The sequence below is a fragment of the Anolis sagrei genome, chromosome 5 (assembly GCF_037176765.1).
Source record: "Anolis sagrei isolate rAnoSag1 chromosome 5, rAnoSag1.mat, whole genome shotgun sequence".
Lineage (NCBI taxonomy): Eukaryota > Metazoa > Chordata > Lepidosauria > Squamata > Dactyloidae > Anolis > Anolis sagrei.
This window is the reverse complement of record NC_090025.1, coordinates 157,689,931-157,714,928: the sequence shown is the minus strand read 5'-3', so window position 1 is coordinate 157,714,928 and position 24,998 is coordinate 157,689,931. Positions and strand designations below refer to the sequence as shown.

The 24,998-nt window shown below is 39.3% G+C and overlaps 1 protein-coding gene across 7 annotated transcripts in view; it reads right to left on the bottom strand.

The window, feature by feature from the left end:
* ANO4 (anoctamin 4) overlaps positions 1-24,998 on the bottom strand; it is a 118,108-nt gene that overhangs the window by 43,814 nt on the left and 49,296 nt on the right. For 3 of the 7 annotated variants that reach the window (XM_067469143.1, XM_067469144.1, XM_067469146.1), the window contains 7 exons: positions 22,151-22,251; positions 21,874-21,975; positions 15,313-15,357; positions 9,378-9,509; positions 7,104-7,210; positions 6,747-6,802; positions 3,680-3,801 (listed from right to left, as the gene is read on the bottom strand). In XM_067469143.1, coding sequence (XP_067325244.1) covers positions 3,680-3,801; positions 6,747-6,802; positions 7,104-7,210; positions 9,378-9,509; positions 15,313-15,357; positions 21,874-21,975; positions 22,151-22,251 — 665 coding nt within the window. Of the gene's footprint in view, positions 1-3,679; positions 3,802-6,746; positions 6,803-7,103; positions 7,211-9,377; positions 9,510-15,312; positions 15,420-21,873; positions 21,976-22,150; positions 22,252-24,998 lie in introns of those variants that run through there. The other 4 variants (XM_067469145.1, XM_060777243.2, XM_060777242.2 and 1 more) reach the window with 4 other exon arrangements.

Below are 24,998 nucleotides of genomic sequence, written 5' to 3'. Positions count from 1 at the left end.
TCTATTTCTACAACATAAAATATGGCATTGGATTGGAAGGGAAGGATAGATCAGGGAAAGGGGGAAAGGGAGTATATAAAAGGGAAAAGGGAAGTAGGAGGATGTCTATCAGGAAAAGGTGAAGTACAATAAGGTAAATTAAGAACAACATTCAAAAACAGGGGAATTCCAGACAAGAAATAATCAGGGTCAACCAGGCAGTAAGAAGCCAGACTTGAAAACTGCTAGGCCATTAAATGCCAATCAAGGTAGCCAATTGAAACAGTGGGAAGGGGGTTAGGTTAAGGAATGGGGATTGTTGTTGACTCCCCAATCTCCTTCAAATATAGTTTGCTTGTCAGCAAATTTTCCTATACTTCTGGCTTCTCCCCTCTTCAAATTCTATGTTGTTATTCTTCTTTCTTTAAATAGTCTATTTCTTTTCTAGTTTCCATCCGACTCAACCCTCCTGTGATTGGACTTATCTTCGTGTTCAGTCAAATATTCATCAAATAGTTTCCAATTAGTTTTCTTAGCAGTACCTATTGATCTACTCCCATTTGCATGTTTTTTAAACTGCAAGGTTGGCAGAATCTGGGGCTCATCCTGCTCCCCAGATTTTGAACTGGTGACTTTCGGTCAGTAAGTTCAGCAGCTCAGCGGTTTAACTCACTGTGCCATCGGAGACAACCTTATGTGATTTTCTTGGTAAGATTGGTTCAAATAGGAATTGTCTCTGAAATTGCAGTCCAACACTCAAACTATCACACCACACTGACAGCTACAGCTGTCTATATTGTTTGAAATGCTAGACTAGAAATACTTTAAAAGGAAAGACGAAGGCAGGTTTTGTAGTAAGTAGTAGAACACTTAGATAGAGCCTGGGACTCTTACAGTGGACCAAGTATTCCAGGTATGACATCAGCTTTGCTTCCAGACAAATACTGCAAACTAACCAAACTCCTTTCAATGTTCCTTCTTAAAAAAATAAATCCAATACAATACTTCAAAAGAAATGCATTTTTTAAAAACGGTCTAACGTTCCCTTGGAAACACTGGCAAATCTTTTTAGTAAGAAACAAAAACAAATACACAGAAAACAGATCACCTGCCAGTTGCTACATGAGTTAGAAAATGCATGAATACTATGTATTGTTGAAGGCTTTCATGGCTGGAATCACTGGGTTGTTGTGAGTTTTTTGGGCTGTATGGCCATGTTCCAGAAGCATTCTTTCTGATGTTTCACCTGCATCTATGGCAGGCATCCTCAGAGGTTAGTTTCCAACAGACCTCAAAACCTCTGAGTATCTCTGCCATAGATGCCGGCAAAACGTCAGGAGAGAATGCTTCTGGAACATGACCATACAGCCCAGAAAACCCACAACAACCCATGAATACTACATTGCATTGTTAGCAGACTTTTAAACACCTTTTAACAGCATAGAAATGTTTTCAACTACTGTCCACTCTAACTCCTGGCGGTGGCTTATCTTCCGCAATGCAGATGCAATGTCACCTTTGGTGATGAAAGTCCGAAAGGGAGGTTGGCATGCTTTGTTCTCAGCACTTCTATGCTGGCATATCAAACTTTAGGATTCGGATGAAAGCCATTATTTTTAAACCTAAGAATATTATACTGAGACCTGTGACTTCATACTGCAGTCCTTATGTAGGCAAGATGCCATCCAGGGGTGCCAATGCGAGATTTACCATTGCCAGAAATCTAATTAGCTGTAACTATAGAAAAAGTATAACACTTAGCAGAAGAACATTGCTGGAGATACCATTATTTTCTGATAGATCACCTGAGATAGCATGTGGTATTATTAATGACATAACTAACTCCAAGGTTGCCTATATTTTGAAGTCTAAACTTTATAATCACAGCTTGTCTTTGTATTGTCGAAGGCTTTCATGGCCAGAATCACTGGGTTGTTTTCCTGGCAAGAAGCATTCTCTCCTGACATTTCACCTGCATCTATGGCAGGCATCTTCAGACCTTGTGAGGTCTGTTGGCAACTAGGAAAATTGGGTTTATATATCTGTGGAATGTCCAGGGTGAGAGAAAGAACTCTTGTCTGTTTTAAGTACAGTAGATGTCAATGTTTCAATTGGCTACCTTGATTAGCATTTAATGACCTAGAAGTTTTCAAGGTCTGGCTTCTTACTGCCTGGGGGAAATTTTTGTTGGAAGGTGATTAGTTGGCCCTGATTATTTCTTGTCTGGAATTCCCTGTTTTTGAATGTTGTTCTTAATTTACTGTTATGATTTTAGAGTTTTGTTCATTTTCATTGTTTCTTCCTTTCTGTTGAAATTGTCCACATGCTTTTGGATTTCAATGGCTTCTCTGTGTAGTGTGACATAGTAGTTGTTAGAGTGATCCAGCATTTCTCTGTTTTCAGATAATATTCTGTGTCCAGGTTGGTTCATCAGGTGCTCTGCTATGGCTGACTTCTCTGGTGGAATTAGTCTGCAGTGCCTTTCGTGTTCTTTGATTCGTGTCTGGGCAATGCTGTGTTTGGCGGTCCCTATCAGAGGCGGCACTAGGTAATTTTCAACGATAAGCAAACAGTATCCCCCCCCCCCCCCCCGCCCACAACCAGTCACTGATATATATATTCTGTTTGTCATGGGAGTTCTGTGTGCCATATTTGGTTCAATTCCATCATTGGTAGAGTTCAGAATGCTCTTTGATTGTAGGTGAACTATACATCCCAGTAACTACAACTCGCATATGTCAAGATCTATTTTCCCCCAAGAGCGCCTCAAGAGTGCCCCTGGGCAAAATCAACTGTACTGCAAATGCTTACTTTGCGTAATGGGTTGAGCCGCCCCTGGTCCCTATGTAGACTTGTCCACAGCTGTATGGTGCAGAGTAGACTCCTGCAGAGGTGAGAGGATGCCTCTTGTGCTTTGCTGAATGTAGCATTTGTTGGATTTTCTTAGTGGGTCTGTAGATAGTTTGTATGTTGTGTTTCTTCATCAGCTTCCCTATGCGGTCAGTGGTTCCTTTGATGTATTGTGGGAACACTTTTCCTGGGGAGGAGGGGGGTGGTCTTTGTCTTTAAGAAACCAGACCTTGAAAACTGCTAGGCAATTAAATGCTAATCAAGGAGGCCAATTGCTACATTCACACCTACCTCAAACAGACAAGAGTTCTTTCTCCCACCATGGACTTTCCACAGATATATAAAACCAATTTTTCTAGTTTCCAACAGACCTCACAACCTCTGAGGATGCCTGCCATAGATGCAGGAAAAACGTCAGGAAACAATGCTTCTGGAACATGGTCATACAGTCCAGAAAACACACAACAGCCCACAATTTGTCCTGTCATCTGAACACACACGCAAGAAACCACTGATGCCACAGATCATTGCATCCCATGGTCATGACACACTGAAGCATTCATGTTCACATCACTGCTATTTACAAATATGAGGTGTGATCATTCACATTTTTTTTACTGTACCATGAGTGGATCCAATCTCCAAAAGGTAGGGCAGACCTACTGTAATGTATATATGTCATGAGTTCACTGGGGAAAAGCAACCACCAACTCCCCGCAAAAGGCTCAGACTACCCCTGTAGATATATTCGTTGTTCATATGTAACATTTTTTGCTTCTTCCAGTACAGATTTTAAGTATTCACACATGCCAAACAATATAAATTTAAGATTTTTTCAAAAAGGTTTTACCGTACAAGATCCAAAGGCTGGTACTTATACCACGCTCTCCATGAAGCCCAGCATGCATAGAGTAAATGCCTGTGGTTTTCTGCCCCATGGGTTCTTATGGAATTTTTGCTTCTGTAACTACCCTAAAATACATGACATAAAGAAGAAATTAGTGGAGAAATATCCATTACCCCAATCAATTTTCAATGGATACAATCCATGCAATTGCACATGCCTATCTACTTACAGAATAACTGCTTTAAACATGCAATCACACACACACCAAAACACTAAGGCAGATTTATGAGAGATTGACATATATCGGATCTAACCTCATGGTCTGGTTTACTGAAAAATAGGGGAATATGTGAAGTAATCTTGAATATTTGAAGCTTTAGCTAATACGGAGTGCAGTTTTTTATTTTCTTGTGGATACATGAAGAAATAAGGATATAATTGTGCTACTATGCCAAAATGTGTACTAATGTACTAGGCATGCCCCTACAAGGTACTGTTGTTGACATATGTGGAGTAGGGGAGCAAATATAAACCCCTTCCAAGGGCAAGATGATGGAAAGAGGACATTTCATTCTATCCTTGGTTAACGTGGAAAAACATAGGAGAAAACCATGTGGTGTTGAGGTGGAACATCAACCAAAGTAATAGCTAGTGGGATATTTTTTCCAGCTGTAACCATGATTGTGTTGTTTTCATCCACCCTACACTGAAGGGAATAAGAGGACATGCTACATGCTAAGGGGATGCAAGTGGATTCCCATGATTATCTCCAATTGCTAATCACAAACAATACTGGGAATCGTGGATTTCCTTGTCATCTCCTTGGAGTGGGCCTTGCTGTAAAGTTAGAATCTAGAGTGCAGATTATGTTTGCAGGGCGTGTATTACCCTATGTTCTAAAGACATCAACAATATTAGGTGAGAAACACTTCCAAAACACATTTGTAAATCTGGGCTACATTATGAAATCTAGTAGTGTTGTCCTTGTAATTTTGTTAGTATTTGTTGTTCAATAGAATGATCATGTAAAAATGTCTGATCTCTGTGTTGTCAAAGGCTTTTTCATGGCCAGAATTACTGGGTTGCTGTGAGTTTTCAAGGCTGTATGGCCATGTTCCAGAAGCATTCTCTCTTGATGTTTCACCCACATCTATGTCAGGCATCCCCAGAGGTTGTGAGGTCTCCAGAAAACTAGGCAAGTGAGGTTTATATATCTGTGGAATGTCTAGGTTGTGAGAAAGAATTCTTGGCTGTTTGAAGCAAGTGTGAATGTTGCAATTGGCCTCCTTGGTTAGCATTTAATGGCCTCACAGCTTCAAAGCTTGGCTGGTTGTTGTCTGGGGGAATCCTTTGTTGGAAGGTGTTAGCTGGCTCTGATTGATTCTTATCTGGAATTCCACTGCTTTTTGAGTGTTGCTTTTTCTTTACTGTCCTGATTTTAGAATTTTTTAATAGTGGTAGCGAGATTTTGTTCATTTTCATGGTTTCTTCCTTTCTGTTGAAATTGTCCACCTGCTTGTGAATTTTAATGGCTTCTCTGTGTAGACTGACATGGTGGTTGTGAGAGTGGTCCAGCATTTCTGTGTTCTCAAATAATATGCTGCACCCAGGTTGGTTTATCATGAGCTCTGCTATGGCTGACTTCTCTGGTTGAATTAGTTTGCAGTGCCTTTCATGTTCCTTGATTCGTGTTTGGGTGCTACATTTATTTGTCCCTATGTAGACTTTTCCACAGCTGCAAGGTATACAGTTGAAGGGAACTATTTCAATAGGCAAATGTGGTGAATCTAAAAAAGACATTTAGTCTCCGTGAGGTTTGAAGCAAAAAATCTTTTTATTTCAAGTGCGGCCGCACTGGACAGAAACAGCAAGACAATCAGATGTCTCTCAAAAGGCTGCCTGTCCCATTTGATCTTTCCAATATCATTCTTATACCCTTTTTCTGCCGTGTCATAAACAGATCATGAACAGATCCACCCCTCTTCCAAACTTCCTTTCAAAAACATGTTCTTTCACCTCCTTCCTCTCAACTCTACAAGGACAGAGCCCTTTCACCCACTTAAGAGTCTCCTGCATCCATGTTATGACTGCAGATCCTTGGATGTCATCCTGTCCCTTGTCCTTCAGCTCTGCATCCTGTTCTTTCCTGTTCTCTCCCAAAACTCTGTCTCTCTTCTTGCCCTTGCCCCTTTTCTATGGCAAAGGACAAGACTCTTCCTTAGGCTTTTACAGTTTTCAGCATTTTCCCAATAGGCACTAATAATTTCCTAATAAACTCTATTCACCCCCTTCACAGTAAACCCCGTATGGTGAAAGGATCCCTCTTGTCCTTTGCCGAACGTAGCATTTGTTGGATTTTCTTAGTGGGTCTGTAGATAGTTTGTAGGTTGTGTTTCTTCATCAGCTTCTCTATGTGGTCAGTGGTTCCCTTGATGTATGGCAAGAACACTTTTCCACTGGGTGGATCTTTGTCTTTACTCTTGTGGCTTGTTCTTGGTCTTGCAGCTCTTCTGATGTTGGTGGTGGAGTATCCATTGGCCTGTTGACCCCAGTTTAGGTGGTTCAGTTTGAAGAACTCAAAAAGCAGGGGTATTCCAGGCAAGAATCAATCAGGGCCAGCTAACACTTCCCAATGAAGGATCCCCCCCAGGCAATGACCAGTCAGGCGTTGAAGTTGCAAGGCCATTAAATGTCAATCAAGGTGGCCATTTGCAACATTCACACTTGCCTCTAGCAGGCAAGAGTTCTTTCTCCCACCCTGGACATTCCACAGATATATAAACCTCACTTGCCTAGTTTCCAATAGATCCCTCAACCTCTGAGGATGCCTACCATAGATGTGGGTGAAATGTCAGGAGAGAATGCTTCTGGAACATGGCCATACTGCCTGGAAAACTCACAGCAACCCACTGTTCGGTCTCTCTCTCTCTCTTGCACCTCCTTACATCGCCCTCTCTCTATCTTTTAATATCATAGTAAGGGACAGAGGAAGAAGAGAAAATAAGTGTCCCTGTAAACTTTACTCTTTCTCTTTGTCTCTGAATGAGGAAAAATCAAAATGGAAAAATACCTCATGAAGAGGAAATGCAGCTTCATAGGAGCCATTTGTAAGCAATCGATTCAGACCTAGAAACAAAAATATTCAATATACCAAAGGTGGGACTAAGATTTTTGCAATATAATAAGGTTACATGTTGGAAGGGAAACAGAAAATTCTTAAAAATTTCTTTAAGATAAAGATGAAGCAGCCACATACATTTCCCAAAGCTTTTTGCTATAAGTTGATATTTAAAGTGTAGTGTTGAGTAGAGGTTAGAGTATAGCTCATAAGAAAATAATATGGGTGTCACAGTCCCTGTTAAGACTATAAGCCTAAATACTAGGAAATGCCAATATGAAGAACAATCTGTCGATTTCCCACACTTACCAATTTTATTTTTTCCTTCTTCATATTTCACTCTCTGTAAAATATGATGGACAATTCTACTTCTTGTAGCATTGTTGAAGAATGTGTCTTTGTTGTGGATGATGAAGCTATTTGTAAAAAAATAGCACAAGCAAGGAAGACAGTTATTGTTCCTGGCAATGCAAAAAAAATGTCATTGACATTTCTGACATAACAGCTGTGCAAGACAAGAAAAGACAAATCAGCAAATCACAATACAACATTTATGCTCAGCAGGGTTACTTGGAAGTCATTTCATGTGAAAGCAATTTTCAAAGCTAAGAAAAGTAGCAGGAATGTACAGTATCAGTAGAACAAAATTAGCCTCAGACATAAAATGTGTTTCCTAATAGGTGGGACTTGTTTCTCCAATTGTTTCCCTCAGATCATCTGCTCACAAAATGTATTTCCTTGATATAATGAGGTTGGAAAATTCCAGAAAGCAAATATCAACTTGGGTTTAAACTTAATGTTACAAAATAACAGTGTATACAGTAACTCTGATTTACTGGAAGTTCAATAGATGCACAAAAGTAGCATTTCAAGCATTATTGTTTTGCCCTCCTTTGACACTTATTCATTTCCTGTAACATTCATGGAAGGCAGTAAGAGATAAGGCATCATTGCAGGACACCAAAATTCTCGGGAATTGTCCTGGACCATGTTCTGACTTACAAGAAACACTGCCTGACTATGTCATAGGAATTGTATCATACTAAAGCTGACTGGCACAACTGAGGATTACACAACCAAATACCGTGAAGACATCTGCCCATGTGCTTTGCTACTCTGAAGCTTAATATGCATGTCCAGTGTGGAATATATCTCAGCATGTTAAAACAGTGGATGTGGCTCTTAATGAGGCATGCCAGGATATCTACGCCCCATATCATTGGAAAAATGATACCGTTTAGCGAGTATCGTATCACCTGACATCCGTTGGAAAGTGGCAACCAGTAATCAAATCTTTGACATCTCCAGCCCATCCTCTGTTCTGATATCAGACAGCAAACCAATGCTTTAAATCAAGAAATAGCTTCCTAAGATCTACAGAGATACTCGCAGGAACACCTTAGCAAGCGGGAGTCCAAAAGTGGCAGGCTAAAACCTGGAACCTCAATCAGTGGCTGATACCAGATGAGAGATTTCTCCTTGAGTACACTGGGCAACTTGGAAGGTGCTGAACAGACTGCAGTCTGGTACCACGAGATGCAGAGCCAACCTTAACAATTGGGGCTATAAAGTGGAGTTCACGATATGTGAGTATGTAGAAGAGCAAATCACAGACCATTTACTGTGATGCAGCTTGAGCCCCGCCACATACACAATGGAGGCACTCGAAGTGGCCAGCTTCTGATCAAAGGATATTTAGTATAATGTCAAGTTTTTAACTTTGTTTGTGGTTTTTCAAATACATTTTAACTGTATGCTTCTGACACAATAAATAAATAAGGCATCCTGATCTCAGGCAGGCCAAAGGAATTAATAAGCCTAAGGGATGAGGTTCTTACTCAAATTTTTAAGTCTCAGGGTCATTTGTATTATTCATTATGCAAGTGTAAAGGTTTGCCATATTTCTTAAAAGATATATCTGCAAAACAATAAAAAATATAGTTTTGGATTGTGCTATATGTGCTCAAACATTCTATTAGCTGTATTGCTGAGTTAAACATTGACATCCTGTTCTTCATTTGCTTGTTTGATTAGTTAGTATCTAGTGCTTTCATATTATTTTATAGTTATGCTTCTGTAAAGATATGACTATATTGTTAAACTGGAATTAAATAAACAAAAGACAATAAGTATCAATGTGTTTTTCCCCCTGTTAAGTATATACACTGTGAAAAACAGTCTGGTGTAGTGGTTTGAGTGTTGTGTTAGGATTCTGGGAGACACAGCCATTTAAGTCCACTGGGTGATGTTAACAAGTCATACTCCCTCAGCCTCAGAGGACGGAAATGGCTAACCCCATCTGAGAAAATCCTATGCCGAGAAATCCCTATGACTGAGTCAACTTTGAATCTAATAAGTTGGAAACAACCTGGAAGGCACATAGCAACAACAACACAGACTGAATTCAGGAAACACTATTTTTGATTTAGTGAAATCTCTCTCCATATCAAAATGAAAATTCTGAGCAGAAATTCAAACAGTGCGGTAAGGCTGCAGCCATAATAGTAGGCTATATAACTTCTTCTATATCCTCTGATATAAACTGAAAGTAGAATTTATTTCTCTCAATACAAGAACACTCACTGATGAATCCTTTGCTGGCTGAATGGAGCCGTGTAGCAGTCGTTCTCCTCCAGGTCTGGCATCCTTTCCTTGTCCAGCCTCATCGGCTTTCTAGGTAACCATCCTCGAAACCTGCTTAATTGTTTCTCGATTCTGCAGCATATGAAAGGCAAGATAAAAAGGATAATTAAAGTCATCAATAATGATATCAGTCTGAAACAGATATTTCCAACATAACAAGAATACAATAATGAACAAAACAGAGAGATGTTCTGGAAATTAATGACAATATACAGATTGCCATTTTGCCACAGCCTTCCATAAAGTACAACCAAATCAATTTGATCACAGGATTTCTAAACTGGATCATCACCTTGTTTAAATTGCTACAGGTTGCAGAGGAAGTTCCTTTGGGTTTTCTTCTCAAGACAGCATGGCTACCTGGTGCTTTGCCAAATATTTTGAGAAGAGAGGAGATGGGAATAATGCATTCCTCTTGTCTCCTGGGCTGGAGGTTGAAAAGACAGAAGCTTCTGGGTGGGGTTTCTTTCATAGACATGGGTAACTGGGAGAAAGAGAACCTTTCTTCCCAATGTGCACTAACTTTCCCAAAGGTTTGAAGCTGACTTAATTGATGGTATATTGATTTAAATGATTTGTATATTAAATCAAGAACAGTACTTAATGTACCTAGGCATTACTCTGGCAAATAGAAACTGTCTACTGTTCCAAAATAATTATGAAACCTTATGGACATATATTTAAAAAGACTTAAGATGGGATAAATTACAAGTGTTGATTTTGGGCAGGCTCTCTGTGATAAAAATTAATGTGTTGCCAAGATTTTTGTTCCTTTTTCAAACAATACCTGTGATCGTAACAGATAAACTATTTAAGAAATGGCAAAAAGATATATCTAAATTTATATGGCAAGGAAAGAAGCCAAGAATTAAATTTAAGGTGCTACAAAATGCAAAAGAAAGGGGTGGATTAGTCACACCTAATTTGAAACTCTACTTCACTGTTTACTGTTTAGTTTGGATAAAAAATGTTGATTAATATCAGGATGTTAACACTGGAGGGACATGATCTGAGATATGGTTGGCATGGATATATGTGGTATGATTAAGTGAAAGTGAATGTGGATTTCAAAAACCATGTTAGATGTGTTTTATTATCAATATGGGAAATATATAAATCAATCTTATGCCCGAAGATACCAGGGTGGGTATCTTGTGCAAGACGTGTTTTATAGAAAAGAGATGCAAGGTAAGAAGAAATGGTTAACATATCAAGATCTCTTAGAAAATGTACACAGAAACTATAGAATCAAAACACGAAGACAATTAATTGCAGAGGATTTTGGCTTCCAGTGGTTTTCTTATTTACAGTTAATGGAGAGATTCAGACAAGAGAAGCAGTCAGTTGGTTTTGAAATAAGCAAATTGGAATTTGAGTTACAAAAATGGCTAAAATGTATAAAATGTTATTGAAATGGGAAATGGCAGATAAGCAAGTCAAAGAATGCATGATAAGGTGGGCACAATATGTGGGACACAATATAATGTTGGAACAATGGGAGACAATGTGGAATAAAGGGTTACAATTCATGGAACGCTATAACTTAAAAGAGGATTTCTATAAAATGATGTACATGACTCCTGAAAAGCTCTCTAAGATATATAAAAAGAGCTCCAATATTTGCTGAAAATGTAAACAAGTGGTTCATTTTATCATATGTAGTGGACATGCAAACATGCCAAAAATACTGGATTCAAATACACACAGTGATACAGAAAATTTTAGGGGAAAGCATCTAGCTAAAACCGGAGACTTTTGTACTTGGTCTGACTGACAAAAATAACCAGGAGAGACTATGGCAATATATGACCAAAGCAGACAGAATGCTATATCCACAGAAATGGGGGAGTACAACAATACCAACAACGGAGGAATGGATAATAAAAATGATGGACCTGGCTGAAATGGACAAATTAACATGCCTACTAAAAGAAGGGACATTGAAAAAAAATGTTAAAGACTGAAAACCTTTTATTCACTTTTTGCATGAAGATGAGAAGAGCTTGCCAGTTCTGAGTATTGAAGAATAAATTAAAGGTTTTTGTTGTAATATGAGAAAAGAGTGAGTATAGGAAGGTCTAGAGCAGTGGTTCTCAACCTGTAGGTCCCCAGGTGCTTTGGCCTACAACTCCCAGAAATGCCAGACAGTTTACCAGCTGTTAGGATTCCTGGGTTGAAGGCCAAAACATCTGGAGGGTGAAGTGTATGATACTAGCTTTCTTTGTGACTAGATTGGGATAGACCGGAAGTCATCTATTTTCCCCTCCTTTTCCCCCCCTTTTTAAAGAGAAGGTTGTATAAAAAGAGAAGGTTGTTATGTGCAGTAACGTTACATGGAAATGCAGTGTATGAGCACCAATGGAAACGAAGTGTAAGCAAGATGCTGTAATGTTGAAACAATTTAAAAAATGAAAACAAAACAAAACAAAAAAGAACAGTAATTAATGGACTCATTGCTAATAATACAGAAACAGTATTTCCTCTAGTTTATTTCCTGATAGAATAGAAACATTCAATATAACGTAGAATTGTCATGGCCATGATACTACATCACAGTTGTAAAGCATAGATTTCCACGTGTGTGTTATGCAGTGATTGTGCTGCCAAGCCCCATGCCCTCCAACTGTCCTGATTTAACAGGGATAGTCCCTATTAATCTTGTCATCCCACCTTTTTAACTGATTTTAAAATATCCCAGTTCCTCTCTTTTCTCGTTTTTCTTTTGTCCACAGCTTACTTCAATTACTGCAAACGGAATTCAAAGTGCAAAAATAGTTAATATGCTACCAAAGAGAGGAGAAAAGTGGGATAGTCTGCTTTTGGTACATAGCCATACACGCCGGAAAACACACAACAACCCAGTGATTCCGGCCATGAAAGCCTTCGACAATACACAAAAGAAAACTGCTGCATCTTCTCTCAGTTTGTGTGTTCTTCGTCCTTAATAACTTTTGACCTCACTCCAATATTGCTTGGTCACATTTATTTATTTATGACATTTATATGCCAACCTTCTTACCCTGAAGGGGACTCAGAGCAGCTTACAAGTTATATATACATACAATATATTATATTATTAACATAGTACAATATCAGTATTAAATATTACTATATTGTACTATACCATTATATTGTAATATTGTTAGTAATATAACATGTACTATAAATATATAATTACAACATCATATTATTATTAGTAGTATTATATTGCATTACATTATAATATTATAAATATTTATAATTATAATATGTGTCTCAGTTTTCAATTGTGAAATGTTGGAGAGGATGCAATCCTTGTGTTGAATTGTAACATTGCACCAGTTGCATGTTCAACCCAATGCATTACCAATTCCATTTCTGTGATCTTGCACATGTTCTGTTTATGGAGGATAGTCATCTGTTTGAAGGACAGTCCTTTATTTGTGGTGTATATAAAAAAGTAAAGGTTTCCCTTTGACATTAAGAATAGTTGAGTCTGACTCTGGGGGAGTGCTCATCTCCATTTCTAAGCCAAAGAGCAGGCATTGTCCATAGATGCCTCCTCGGTCATGTGGCTAGCAAAAAGCATGGAGTGCCGTTACCTTCCCACTGAAGCAGTACTTATTGATCTACTCACATTTGCATGTTTTTGACCTGCTAGGGTGGCAGAAGCTGGGGCTAACAATGGGAGCTCAGCCTGTCCTGCGGATTTGAACTGCTAACCTTTTGTTCAGCAAATTCTGCAGCTTAGCGGTTTAACCAATTGTACCACCGCAGCTCCCTCTGTGATATATAGCAATTGCTTTCTTACAATGTGCAAGTGACTACTCTACTACAAAACTCAGGACAGCTAAAATAAACCCATAGAGATCTCATTTCCTGAAGCTTTTCGCTAGTTTCACTTACATTCTCATTTTAATTGACAAACTACATAGTGGAGAGTTAGATATGGCTATTTCAGATTCAAGGACAAAAAGGTCTGGAAACAGAACTTTAGAAAATGTAATAACTTTATGTCTACTTGCCACCCACTTGTATGTCACAGAAGGTGCAATTTCAAAAAGATGGCCTGTCAGTTTGGCTCCACTGCATTGTGTTGACATGCTGTAAAAGGCATGAATTCTCAAAGAAAACAAAAAACCATACAGCTTGAGAGCTGAAAGCAGTCACAGTGATAAGATTTAATAGTATCCATTCAATAGGTCAACACATGCGTTGACAGGCGTGTGCATGCATGCACACACACAGGAGAGTCTGCCAGCAAAGCAGAACGGAAATTTCAAAGAAGTTTATCCACACAGAGGTTTCTTGAGACTTGATAGAGAGCCAGATGTATTTTCAGGCCAAATACACAAGAGATATGTGAAGAGTCTCCCATTTTTATTAAAAGGAATGTTTATTGGAGACTACAAGACTGATCATTACGTCCACTATAAAAGCTTGCTTTTCCCCTTGTAGGGCAAAAGATGTGTGGCTCAAGAAACAATAGGAAATCAAGAGGCTGTGCTTGGGAAAGCAACGTTTGAAAACTACTGTGTTCTCAAGGAGCTGTAATGTAAAATTTCTCCAACATCTGGAAGGATGTTATGCACAGTCCCATACCAGTAGTGTTGATTCACATTCACAGTTTCAGATCCTGCTTTTCAGTTAAAGCTGAACAACATTGAGAATTGTACCGGATCCCATTGCCCCATTACTTATGTATTAGATGCTAAAAGATACTTTAAAAAAGGTTTACTGAGCCTCTTTCGGAGCAGTATGAACATGTGTCAGTTATGGGGACACAGCTGTTGTCTCAGAGAGTTTTTTTGCCAGTGCCACCCACTACTAGAGCTGGCAATGTTTGTTTGACATAAGCAAATATTTACAGAATAGATAGTCTGGAGCTTATGAGTAAAATGTCCAAAAAATAATGTCTTACTTCATTACGTCAATCCATCTTTTACTAACTAACAAAGTCACCAGATATTAACCTTTACTTATTGTATTGCATGCTAGATTACTAACGTGTAGGAATCCCTTAATTCCATGAAAACAAGAGATATTTGGATATGTATTTCTTCTCATTTGTATTTCTTCTAAATTGGGGGCTGCAGTGGCACAGCAGGTTAAACCGCTAAGCTGCAGAACTTGCTGACTGGAAGCTTGGCGGTTCAAATGCACAGGACGGGGGAGCTCCTGTTATTAGACTCAGCTTCTGCCAACCTAGTAGTTCAAAAACATGCAAATGTGAGTAGATCAATAGATACCACTTCAATGGAAAGGTAATGGTGCTCCATGTAATCATACCGGCCACATGACCTTGGAGGCATCTATGGACAATGCCAGCTCTTTGGCTTAGAAATGGGGATGAGCACTACCTCGCAGCGCCAGACTCGACTAGACTTAATGTCAGTGGAAACCTTTCCCTTTACATTTTTTTCTAATAGCAGCTTTTATACTAGATAGCACAGTGGGTTAAAGTGCTGAACTGTCGAACTTGCTGACCAAAAGGTCACAAGTTCAAATCCGGGGAGCGGCATGAGCTCCCACTGTTAGCCCCAGCTTCTGTCAACCTAGCAGTTCAAAAACATGTAAATGTGAGTAGATCAATAGGTACTGCTCTGGCGGGAAGGTAACAGCGCTCCATGCAGTCATGCTGGCCACATGACCTTAGAGGTGTTTACGGACAACTCCAGCTCTTCGGTTTAGAAATGGAGAAGAGCACCAACCCTCAAAGTCGGACACGATTGGATTTAATGCCAAGAGAAAACCTTTACCTAACTTGGCTGAGAAGTACATATCAAGGTAACAGTAGTTCACTGGACAGTAATCACTGTATTTACATAAATAATAATTCACAGATGAATGCCTTACTTTTTGCATTAATATGTTAACACGGAAGGAAATCACTAACCTGTTCAGGAACTTGTATCGGCGGTGCAGGTAATAGATTTTTCTCCTGGAAGAACAGCAAAAATGAAGCCAGTCGAGAAGAAAACCCATCGTCAGTTACAGTATGAACTAGCAAGGAAGGAAAGGAGATTGAAGATAGAAGCCTGTAAGAGGTGGAGGAAGAAACTAAAGAGAGAGATTAACAGACAGAACTATCACAGAACCCACAACAATCTTGGGTATTAGGGAAACTGTGAAAATACTTTCATTCTGATTACTCTTCTTTCTTCCACTTATATCATGCATGGAAAAACGTGATCAAGAGGCATTTGTCTTTCAAATGGCCCTCAAAATGATGCCAACTTTTTGGAATGCAAATGAAAATATAAATAAAGTCAGTGCTATGCTTGAAGCATCAACAACTGAATTTTTGGATAAATGGGATATGCTTACAAAAAAGGAGCATTAAAACATTCATACAGAGGCAGATAGTGCTTGGCATTGGGAGATTGGCATAACTATGCATGCAGTACACATACAGCGGATACTGGTGTTACTGATGATGCACAGAGGTGACATTCATGCAGCACATAAACAATATGTAAAGACTTGATAGGTGCTTCTCCCCATTTATGTTAGACCAATGGCAAGTTTTATCCCCCCTTTCTTGCATCTATATTGTGATTGCAAAAGTATATTGGCTGGAATGCCCATTTGATTTTAGCGGTCAAATCAAATTGATTGAACAAGATAGGCTCTTTTTCTACCTTTCTCACCCTAACAAAATGTCAGATATACCCTATGCAACAGTTTAACAAATGCTTGTCCATGTATTGTGTGTATTTGTGCTGAAATGATCTGTGAAGGACATGGAACTATAAAAATGTGAAAGGAAGGTCCCTTGACTGGGGGTAAAATGCTAAAAGAGGCTGGTTTGTGCTTTCCATTAAGGGGAGTGATGCTTGCAATATTTCAATAACTTACAAAAAAGGGAAAATGAATGAGGTATGAGTTATTTGTATATTCTGTCCCTTCTTACATTGTTAACTTGAAAAAGATTATCAAATGTTTAATCTCTACAATAATTTTGATAAAGATTCAATCTATTATTAATTATAAAAGGGTACTTGGAGACATCTGTGGCTGGATCTATACTGCCCTATATCCCAGGATCTGATCCCAGATTATTTATTTATTTATTTTCAATATTTCTATCCGCTCCCTTCTCAACCCCCAAGGGGGGACCCATGGCAGCTTACAAACCTGCCACAATTTGAAGTCTCAATATAATACAAATATAAACACAAATAGCAACAGTTTAAAACAATAAATAAAACATTAAGTTAAAAACACATTAAAAGCATTGCCATCAACCATATAGCCAATTTCAGTCTGGTTCAACATCCAAGATGTTGTCAAGCTTGCTGTCCAGAGTCGTGATTTAACCTTCTTCCTAAAAGAAAGAAGGAAAGAAGCAGACCTGATCTTGCTAGGGAGCGAGTTCAACAGGCATGGGGCCACCACTGAGAAGGCCCTGTCCCTCTTCTCCGCCAAGCATACTTGCAAGGCTGGTGGGACTGAGAGCAGGGCCTCCCTGGATGATCTTAAGCTACGTGGAGGGATGTAGAGAGATATACGTTTGGACAAGTAAGCTGTTTATCTGCTTTACACTAGATTATATGAGTCTACATTGCCAGATAATCTGGAATAGGCAGATATTCTGGGATCAGATCCTGGGATAAAGGGCGGCATAGATCCAGCCTGTGCGCTGATGCTTTTGTGTTAACTGCTCATCTAATGTCATAGCTGGCTTAGTCTTAGATCAGACATCCACAAACTGCAGCCCTCCAGCTATTTGGGCTTCCAACTCCCAGAAGTCCTAACAAGCTTGTTCAATTGTCAGGAATTCTCAGAGTTGAAGGCCCAAACAGCTGGAGGGCCACAGTTTCAGGATGCCTGTCTTAGATTGTAGCAGTCTGTTAGCACAGCAATACGTCCCACTACAAATTCCCATTTTCTAATATATTGGTTGATAAGATTAGACCTAAAACAATTATGGATGTATTAACAAAACTCTACTTTCCTGCTTCTGTGATTGATATTGTCTTCAGGATAACAGTATGACTTCATCACATGGGCAAATTTACCTGCCGTACAATGCTTTCAGCACAGTTTGGGGACCGAACCCATTGGATACCTTCAAATGACATACAGCTACTTCCAGCAGAGCTGTCTCCCTGAATTGAGCTGAAAGTGTTTCACGATGGAGCAACAAGACACGGAAGGCTTCCTATGTTATCGTTGCTAGCAATAGGTAAGCTCAGGGGGAATCTGGACAGCGACGCTTTTCCCTGTGGGATGGGGAGGGCAACCCCGTGGGTCGTGGGGTGATGGATTCCCCCACTGTTCCACAGGTTTACCACGCTGACTAGTGACCTCCCACCCCTGGCTCTCACCCATGTTGGGTGACTTCATGTGATGAGGTCCTTAATCAAAACAGTTCTAGGTATTGTCCAGTATCTCTATGTTGTGCTACACCTGTTCTTACACAGAATAGAGTGGTTGTCTCATGCTACAGAGTAATGGATATCAACATACTATTAGTGGACAGATATGTGTGTGCCCCTTAAATTAGTGCCTGTTGTTTTTTGGTGCAGTGGAAGAGTGCCCCATCATTAATGCGAACCCAATTACTAGTCAAGTCAGGTATGTGCAATGGATGGCAGCAAAACTCAGGCAGAAATGTCTAGGGCAAGTCCTTGTTGCCCCCATGCCCTTTTGGTAAATTTCCCCAAAATACCTGAATGATCATTGTTGGAAACAGAATGCTGATTTTGATGGACATTGATCTGATTTGGCAAGATAATTATTACGCTTTTGTTCCGTGTATAATATACAGTCATTGCTAAAATGTACAAGATTCAGCCATTGTTAAATAGCATACAGAAGCTAGTCAGAGCCCTTGTTCAAGAAGATGTAATGAAATACTTATTGTCCAAAATGAAGAACACCCTCTATGAGAGGTTCTTATGCTCAGTTCCCCATATCTGTAAATTTGAGGTTTTTTAAATTTTGATCCATGAGTTAGATTGGCTGCTTAAATTCAAAAATATGGATAAAGTAAACCTCAAAGGATGTGCCTGAATATGAAAACTCAATCACTGTTGAAACAGTGATATACAGTCAATTTACAAACAACTCATAGTTAAGAATGGGGTAAGACCACAGGAAGGGAGAGAAATCTACCCCTCGGAAGGGAAATTCACTCCTGGAAGAGTTATCATGGGGAAAAGGTGTCTCCACTGAAATTTCCTCAACAGTCCTTGTTTCCACAGCAAGCCAAATTTTTCAAAATCCAATTATCACAGGGACAGAAAGTGAGGTGAAATCTTCTGAAAAGGGGCACAGACTCAAAACAAACACCACATGGGTGTTAACCCTTCCCTATGCTATCCAAAGATTAAAAATATATATAGTTTTAGCTGGAGTTACACTTTAAAATGTACCAGTTTTGACTTACAAACAAATTTAACTCGGGAACAAACCTACAGAACTGCCTGTAGTTTTGATCTTGCTAGGCTTCAGCAAGGGAATTAATAGCTTAAAGAAGAAGTAATCAAAATGCAGCCTCAGAGTTGTCAGGCCTCAGTTTCAATTAGCCCTGGCAAGCACAGGAACACTGAAGTTGAGGTGGATCAACATCTGGATTGCCACACTTTGCCCTGAGTAGATTTTCCCATAACCTCTTAAAGATAAAACTTGGGGCTTTTAAAATATATAGAGCAGGGTTTCTCAAACATTTTCAACATGGTCCCTTTTTTGATGCAAAGGTTTATCGTGGAACCCCAAGAAATGTTTATATATAATATTATATATAACATCTATCTATCTATCTATCTATCTATCTATCTATCTATCCATCTGGCATGGGAAAACTTTTGAAGAACAATTTTAACCAACATATAGTAACAGTATTTCAATGGAAGACCCCAGGGGCCATCCAGTCCAACTCCTTTTGGCCATGCAGGAAAAGCCGAATCAAAGCACTCCCAACAGGTGGCCATCCAGCCTTTGTAATAATAATAATAATAATAATAATAATAATAATAATAATAATAGCAGCAGCAGCAATGCCAAGGGGCATTCAGTCCAACCCTCTTCTGCCATATAGGAAAAGCACAATCAAAGCACCCCCAACAGGTGGCCATCTAGCCTTTGTAATAATAACAATAATAATAATAATAATAATAATAATAATAATAATAATAATAGCAACCCCAGGGGCCATTCAGTCCAACCCCCTTGTGCCATGCAGGAAAAGCACAATCAAAGTACCCCCAACAGGTGGCCATCCAGCCTTTGTAATAATAATAATAATAATAATAATAATAATAGCAGCAACGCCAAGGGCCATTCAGTCCAACCCCCTTCTGCCATGCAGGAAAAGCACAATTAAAGTACCCCCAACAGGTGGCCATCCAGTCTTTGTAATAATAATAATAATAATAATAATAATAACAACAACAACAATAGAAATCCCGGGGCCATCCAGTTCAACTCCCTTCTGCCATGCAGGAAAAGTATAATCAAAGCACCCCTTAAGTAGTGGGGGGGGGGGGGATAGGGTTTTGGAAGAAAGGAAGGTGGGGGGGAAAGACTTTTGGTGGTGAGGAGGGAGGGGGAGGGGCAGGAAAGAGGAGGGAATACTGGGAGAGGGGGGAGGGAGCAGGAGGAGTGAACCATGGAGTCCCTCAGTATGCTTCACAGAGCCCTAAGGGCTCCACGGAGCACACTTTGAGAACTGCTGCTATAGAGGTTGGCCACAGAATATAATTGGTTATGAAGCCCTAAACTGTCTTTTCTTCAAGGATATCTACTTTTCAAATTACATGGAACAACATTTCATTTAAAATATTTATGGATATACATATAGGCCTCCGTTAACAAAGTAGCTAATAAAGAAGCTTCCTTTAAGTCAGTGGTTCTCAACCTGTGGGTCCTCAAGTGCTTTGGACTACAACTCCCAGGAATCCCAGAAAATTTACCAGCTGTTAGGATTTAGGAGATTTGAAGGCCAAACATCTGGAGACCCACAGGTTAAGAACAACTGCTAAGTCTTTGTGTCCATACATAACCTTCCTTTTCTTCTTTAGCTGGACATTTTTCAGTGGCATTGGAACTGGAAGGAAGTACAGTAGAACTAGAAAAACACAGACTTTAGGAGCTGCATTTTAGCAGCATGTCTATTGTAAACAATTCAGCAAACTTTGAATTGGAAAATAATGGGATTCTGTTCTAACTGATCATTCTCTGGTTGAGGGTGTCTGCCTACAACAGGCAAGGTAAATAAAAGCTTGCTTCCAAGCCCCTTTGCTAAGCATCTGCAAACAGCAAAGCAGAGAGAAAAGGGGAAGGCAGATAAGACTTTTCTCTGCAGCTACCCTTAGCATGCTAACCGCAAGCACAGATCTTTCAATTTAGACACCAAAATGAAAACCTTAAGGAAAGTGGAGGCTGATAGAAATAAAAATTATCCTGGCTACATTTTGGAAGACACTTTTAGGTGGGCTATAAAAGGTTCAAAATGGTTTTTTTCTGTACTTAATCAAGTACTACCTGATCTGTTGTTTAATTTCATAAATGCTTATTATTATTTGAGAACAAAAAGATTTCAAAAATGTTGAACTGTCCTTTGTTTTTTGTCCCCACCCTTGCACCAAAATTTTTGTTAAAGAATTAGTGGTCAAATATGTATCTACAATGGGCCCTTTGTATCTGCTGGGGTTTGATTCTGGGAGCCCCCATGGATATCAAAACCTGTGGCTGCACAAGTCCCATTATATACAGTGGCAGAGTAAAGTCCCCTTATATAAAATTACAACATTTTGATTTTGGGAGGGCGGGGAAGGTATTTTCAAGCCATGGATGGTGGAATCCATGGGTGCAGAATCTGTAGATACAGAGAGCCCACTGTACTTGGTTAATTGAGTTACAAGTGGAAGATGAATTAGGCTGCCTGAATATATTAATATTGATTAGTTGAAGCCAAATAAATCTATCTTAAAACCAGTTCTCTAAATAATTAAGCATAAAATAGGATTTAGTTCTAAATTTTAAAAATACATTCATGTAAATCATATTTGGGTTGTACGTTTTTCAGGCTGTATGGCCATGAGAATGCCTGCCATAGATGCAGGTGAAACATCAGGAGAGAATGCTTCTGGAACATGGCCATACAGCCCGAAAAACTTACAACAACCCAGTGATTCCAGCCATGAAAGCCTTCGACAATAAATCATATTTGATTTTAGACATGTTTATATAGCCAAATTATCCACATTATCTTAATGATAATTGGATATCAATTTGGTCATTGATACAATATGGAAATTCTACCATTTTTTTCTTAAAATACAAGTAACATATTTAACTTGGTAAATCTGAAATTATTATTTTTAGTAGATGCTTAAGTAGTTAGGTGACCTTTGCCTCCAGCAACGGAGTACGCATACTGGCAAGTTACGAGTGTTGAATATGCCAGATACGTTCAACAGGCATGCACTGGCTGTGCTGCCGTACGTACCTGGATCTCCTGGACCTTCCATTGTTTTCAAAGAAATGTCCATTTAAAAAACAGCAGGGCACGAGTATGCAGGGGGCTCCAGCAGTGAAGGGGTTAAAGGGCCTGAGGACAGAATACCCCGTGAAAATAGTGGCACTGCTTATATATCACCTTCAATTAAAATTGAAACTAAATTTAAAAAATGCAGCCCACTAGAAACAGCCAACTTATGGTTTTCATTCTCATTTTACATTTTTTAAAAAGAAGATAGTAAACTTCCAAATATAACTAAACCTACCTGAAAGGCATTCTTACATTCATAAGTTCTGCATGTTTGCCCAGCACTTCCCATGGAGCATGCAACTTCACAAAGATGATATCGCTGTTTGATAAAGATGACTGTAATAGAAAATAGGTTAAATGAAGATTTTTTTCCCAGCTGGATGCTCTATTATAGCAACAATCAAGAGTAAATATTACACTTTCAATTAAAAGAATAAGAGTTTGTCTGCAGGAAGTCAACAAACAACACATAAGTATAATGGCACCCTCATGAATGTGTTTTTAAGCAATGGGCATTAAGAAGCACACAGTCTTTGCCACATAAAGTAAAATACAGCCATTCTGACTATGAGCTATATAGTACATAATGTCATCCTACAGACTTCTGTTTCTTCCCATTTTAAATTTGCCTGTGTTGGCAGCCATCACAACATCTTTGCATAGCATAACTATGTGCTGAGTGATGTAATGCTTAATTTGTGTGTCCTGATCTCCCACTGCTTTGTTGGCTGGCACTGGGTTTCAGATTATGAGACAGGGAGAAAAATATCCCCCTCTCCAATTTTTACCCTCAAGTGTAGTAAGCTTTCCTTATATGAGAATTGCTCCAGCTCACTTTGGTCATTCTTTTCTACACAATACACTTGTATATACAATATTCTTATATACAATACACTTGTAATGGGCAGATCTATGAACAGTGTTCTACCTATGCTTACTTATATGAAATCATTGTGATATACTGGTAGTATTTATTTATTTCCCACATTTGTACCCCACCCTTCTCATCCCAAAGGGCACACTCAGGGTGACCTTACAACAGGAAGCGGTTTGATGCCAACACATATCAATCCGAATACAATTAAAATCCAAACAATTTTAAAAGATCAAGTATTAAAACAACAGTAAAAATCACACAAATACAAATCATAGTCCCGGGCCTGTCCATTTGTCAATCACATCAATTCATTATCATTATTGCACTGTTACATTTACTGCATGAATGCTTGGTAGTATCATCCCCTTTTCTGGTTGTGCCCATATAGAATTTTTCATGTCATTTGCATATTGGATTGACAGATCATGCAAACTATCTTTCACAATTCCAAGAACCCTTTTATTGCTCAGCCACATCAGATTGGATACTTTCAGTGAATATATGCAGTGCAGATCGTCCACCACCCCCTTATATATGTTTTTCATTTTAATGCCAATTTCCCCAGTTTGCATAAAGCCCTCTGAAGATATGCATAATCTCTTTTTGTTTTGGCTTGGTGTTGTTTTTGTGGGCTTTCAAGTCAATTCCAACTTAGGGCGGTTTCACAAAGCACTTTAATGTGAGTGCAATCAAGTTTTAAACACGCGAGTACATGCTTTCTGGGGTGGGTGTCCAGATGCCCTCCTGGAACCTTCTGGGAGGCCAGGGAGACAGTCCCCACCCCTCCCCAAACCATTTAAAATGGGGGGGGGGGGTTCAAAGAATTTACCCAGCCAAGATGAAACTTCCTACAAGCCAGCAGAGGGTAAGCAGCACTTTCATGGCGGCTGGGTAAGTGCTTTTACCTCGCCCCCACTTCAAGGGGTTTTGGGGAGGGGGTTAAAGCCCGCTCATATTTCCAGACTGAAAATGTGAGAGGGCAGTGTGGACAGCTCCCCCAGAAGTCCTAGGACTTCTGAGAAGACAGTTATGACTCCACCTTTAGTGAGAAAACATGGGTCTTTCAAGAAGACCCACTTCTTTTCCACTCACAACTAATCTCGGCACAAAGCAGAGTTTCCCTGCTTTGTTCTGAATGCAGTCGCTTTTATATGGGGCGTTATTTGGATGCCCCACCTGAAGAAGTGAGAGGGCACAAGTTTTAGGGCCTGTCTGGATAGCCCCTTAGGAAGACCCTAAGACAACCTATCACTCAATTTTCTTGGAAAATATTATTCAAAGGAAGTATACCATTGCCTGAGAGAGAATGACTGGTACGTTTCCAAGTTTAAGATGCAAATTTAACCCTGGCCTTCTTGAATCACAGCTCCTCTGTTGTGCCAACTCCACTGGCTGCCAGTCTACCAGGCACAATTCAAAGTGCTGGCTTTAGCCTATAAAGCCCTAAACAGTTCCAGCCCAGCTTACCTCTCTGAATGTATCTCTCCCTTTAAACCATCTAGGAATTTAAGATAGTCTGGGGAAGCCCTGCTCTCGATCCCGCCTTCTTCGCAGACACATTTGGCGTGGACAAAGGACAGGGCCTTCTCAGTGGTGTCTCCTTGGCTGTGGAACTCCTTAGGGATATTAGATTGGCCCCCTCCCTCCTGACCTTCTGAAAAAAACAAAAATCTGGCTCTTGGAACAAACCTTTGGAAATGCTGTGCAATAGGCAAACACAGAATTATGTAAGTTTAAAACATGGAACGGCTTAGACAAGGCTACTGGAAAGTGAGATTAACAGGAAGACATTGGTTATTATATGTTTTAATGGTTTTTGTATTGTATTGATTTTATACTAATTTTATAGTGCTGTTTTAAATGTTTTAATTGTACATTGTGGATTGTTATGGCATCAAATTGCTGCCAATTTGTAAGCCACCTTGAGTCGCCTTCGGGCTTGAGAAAGGCGGGATAGAAATATCATAAATAAATAAACAAACAAACAAACAGTCAAACCATTATGTTATACTTGTTGCCAGAAAATATATTGTACCTCCTCATTGGTGAATGTACTAACTTGTTTTGTTTTTATTGCCCTAAAAATGTACACCATCAATTGATATAGCAACTTTGCTGCTTATCCAGATAATTTATGAAAAATCAGCTTAAAGGCACCAGTTCCATGACAGACTTTTGCAGGACATCACCATTTGCAAGTCTTCTT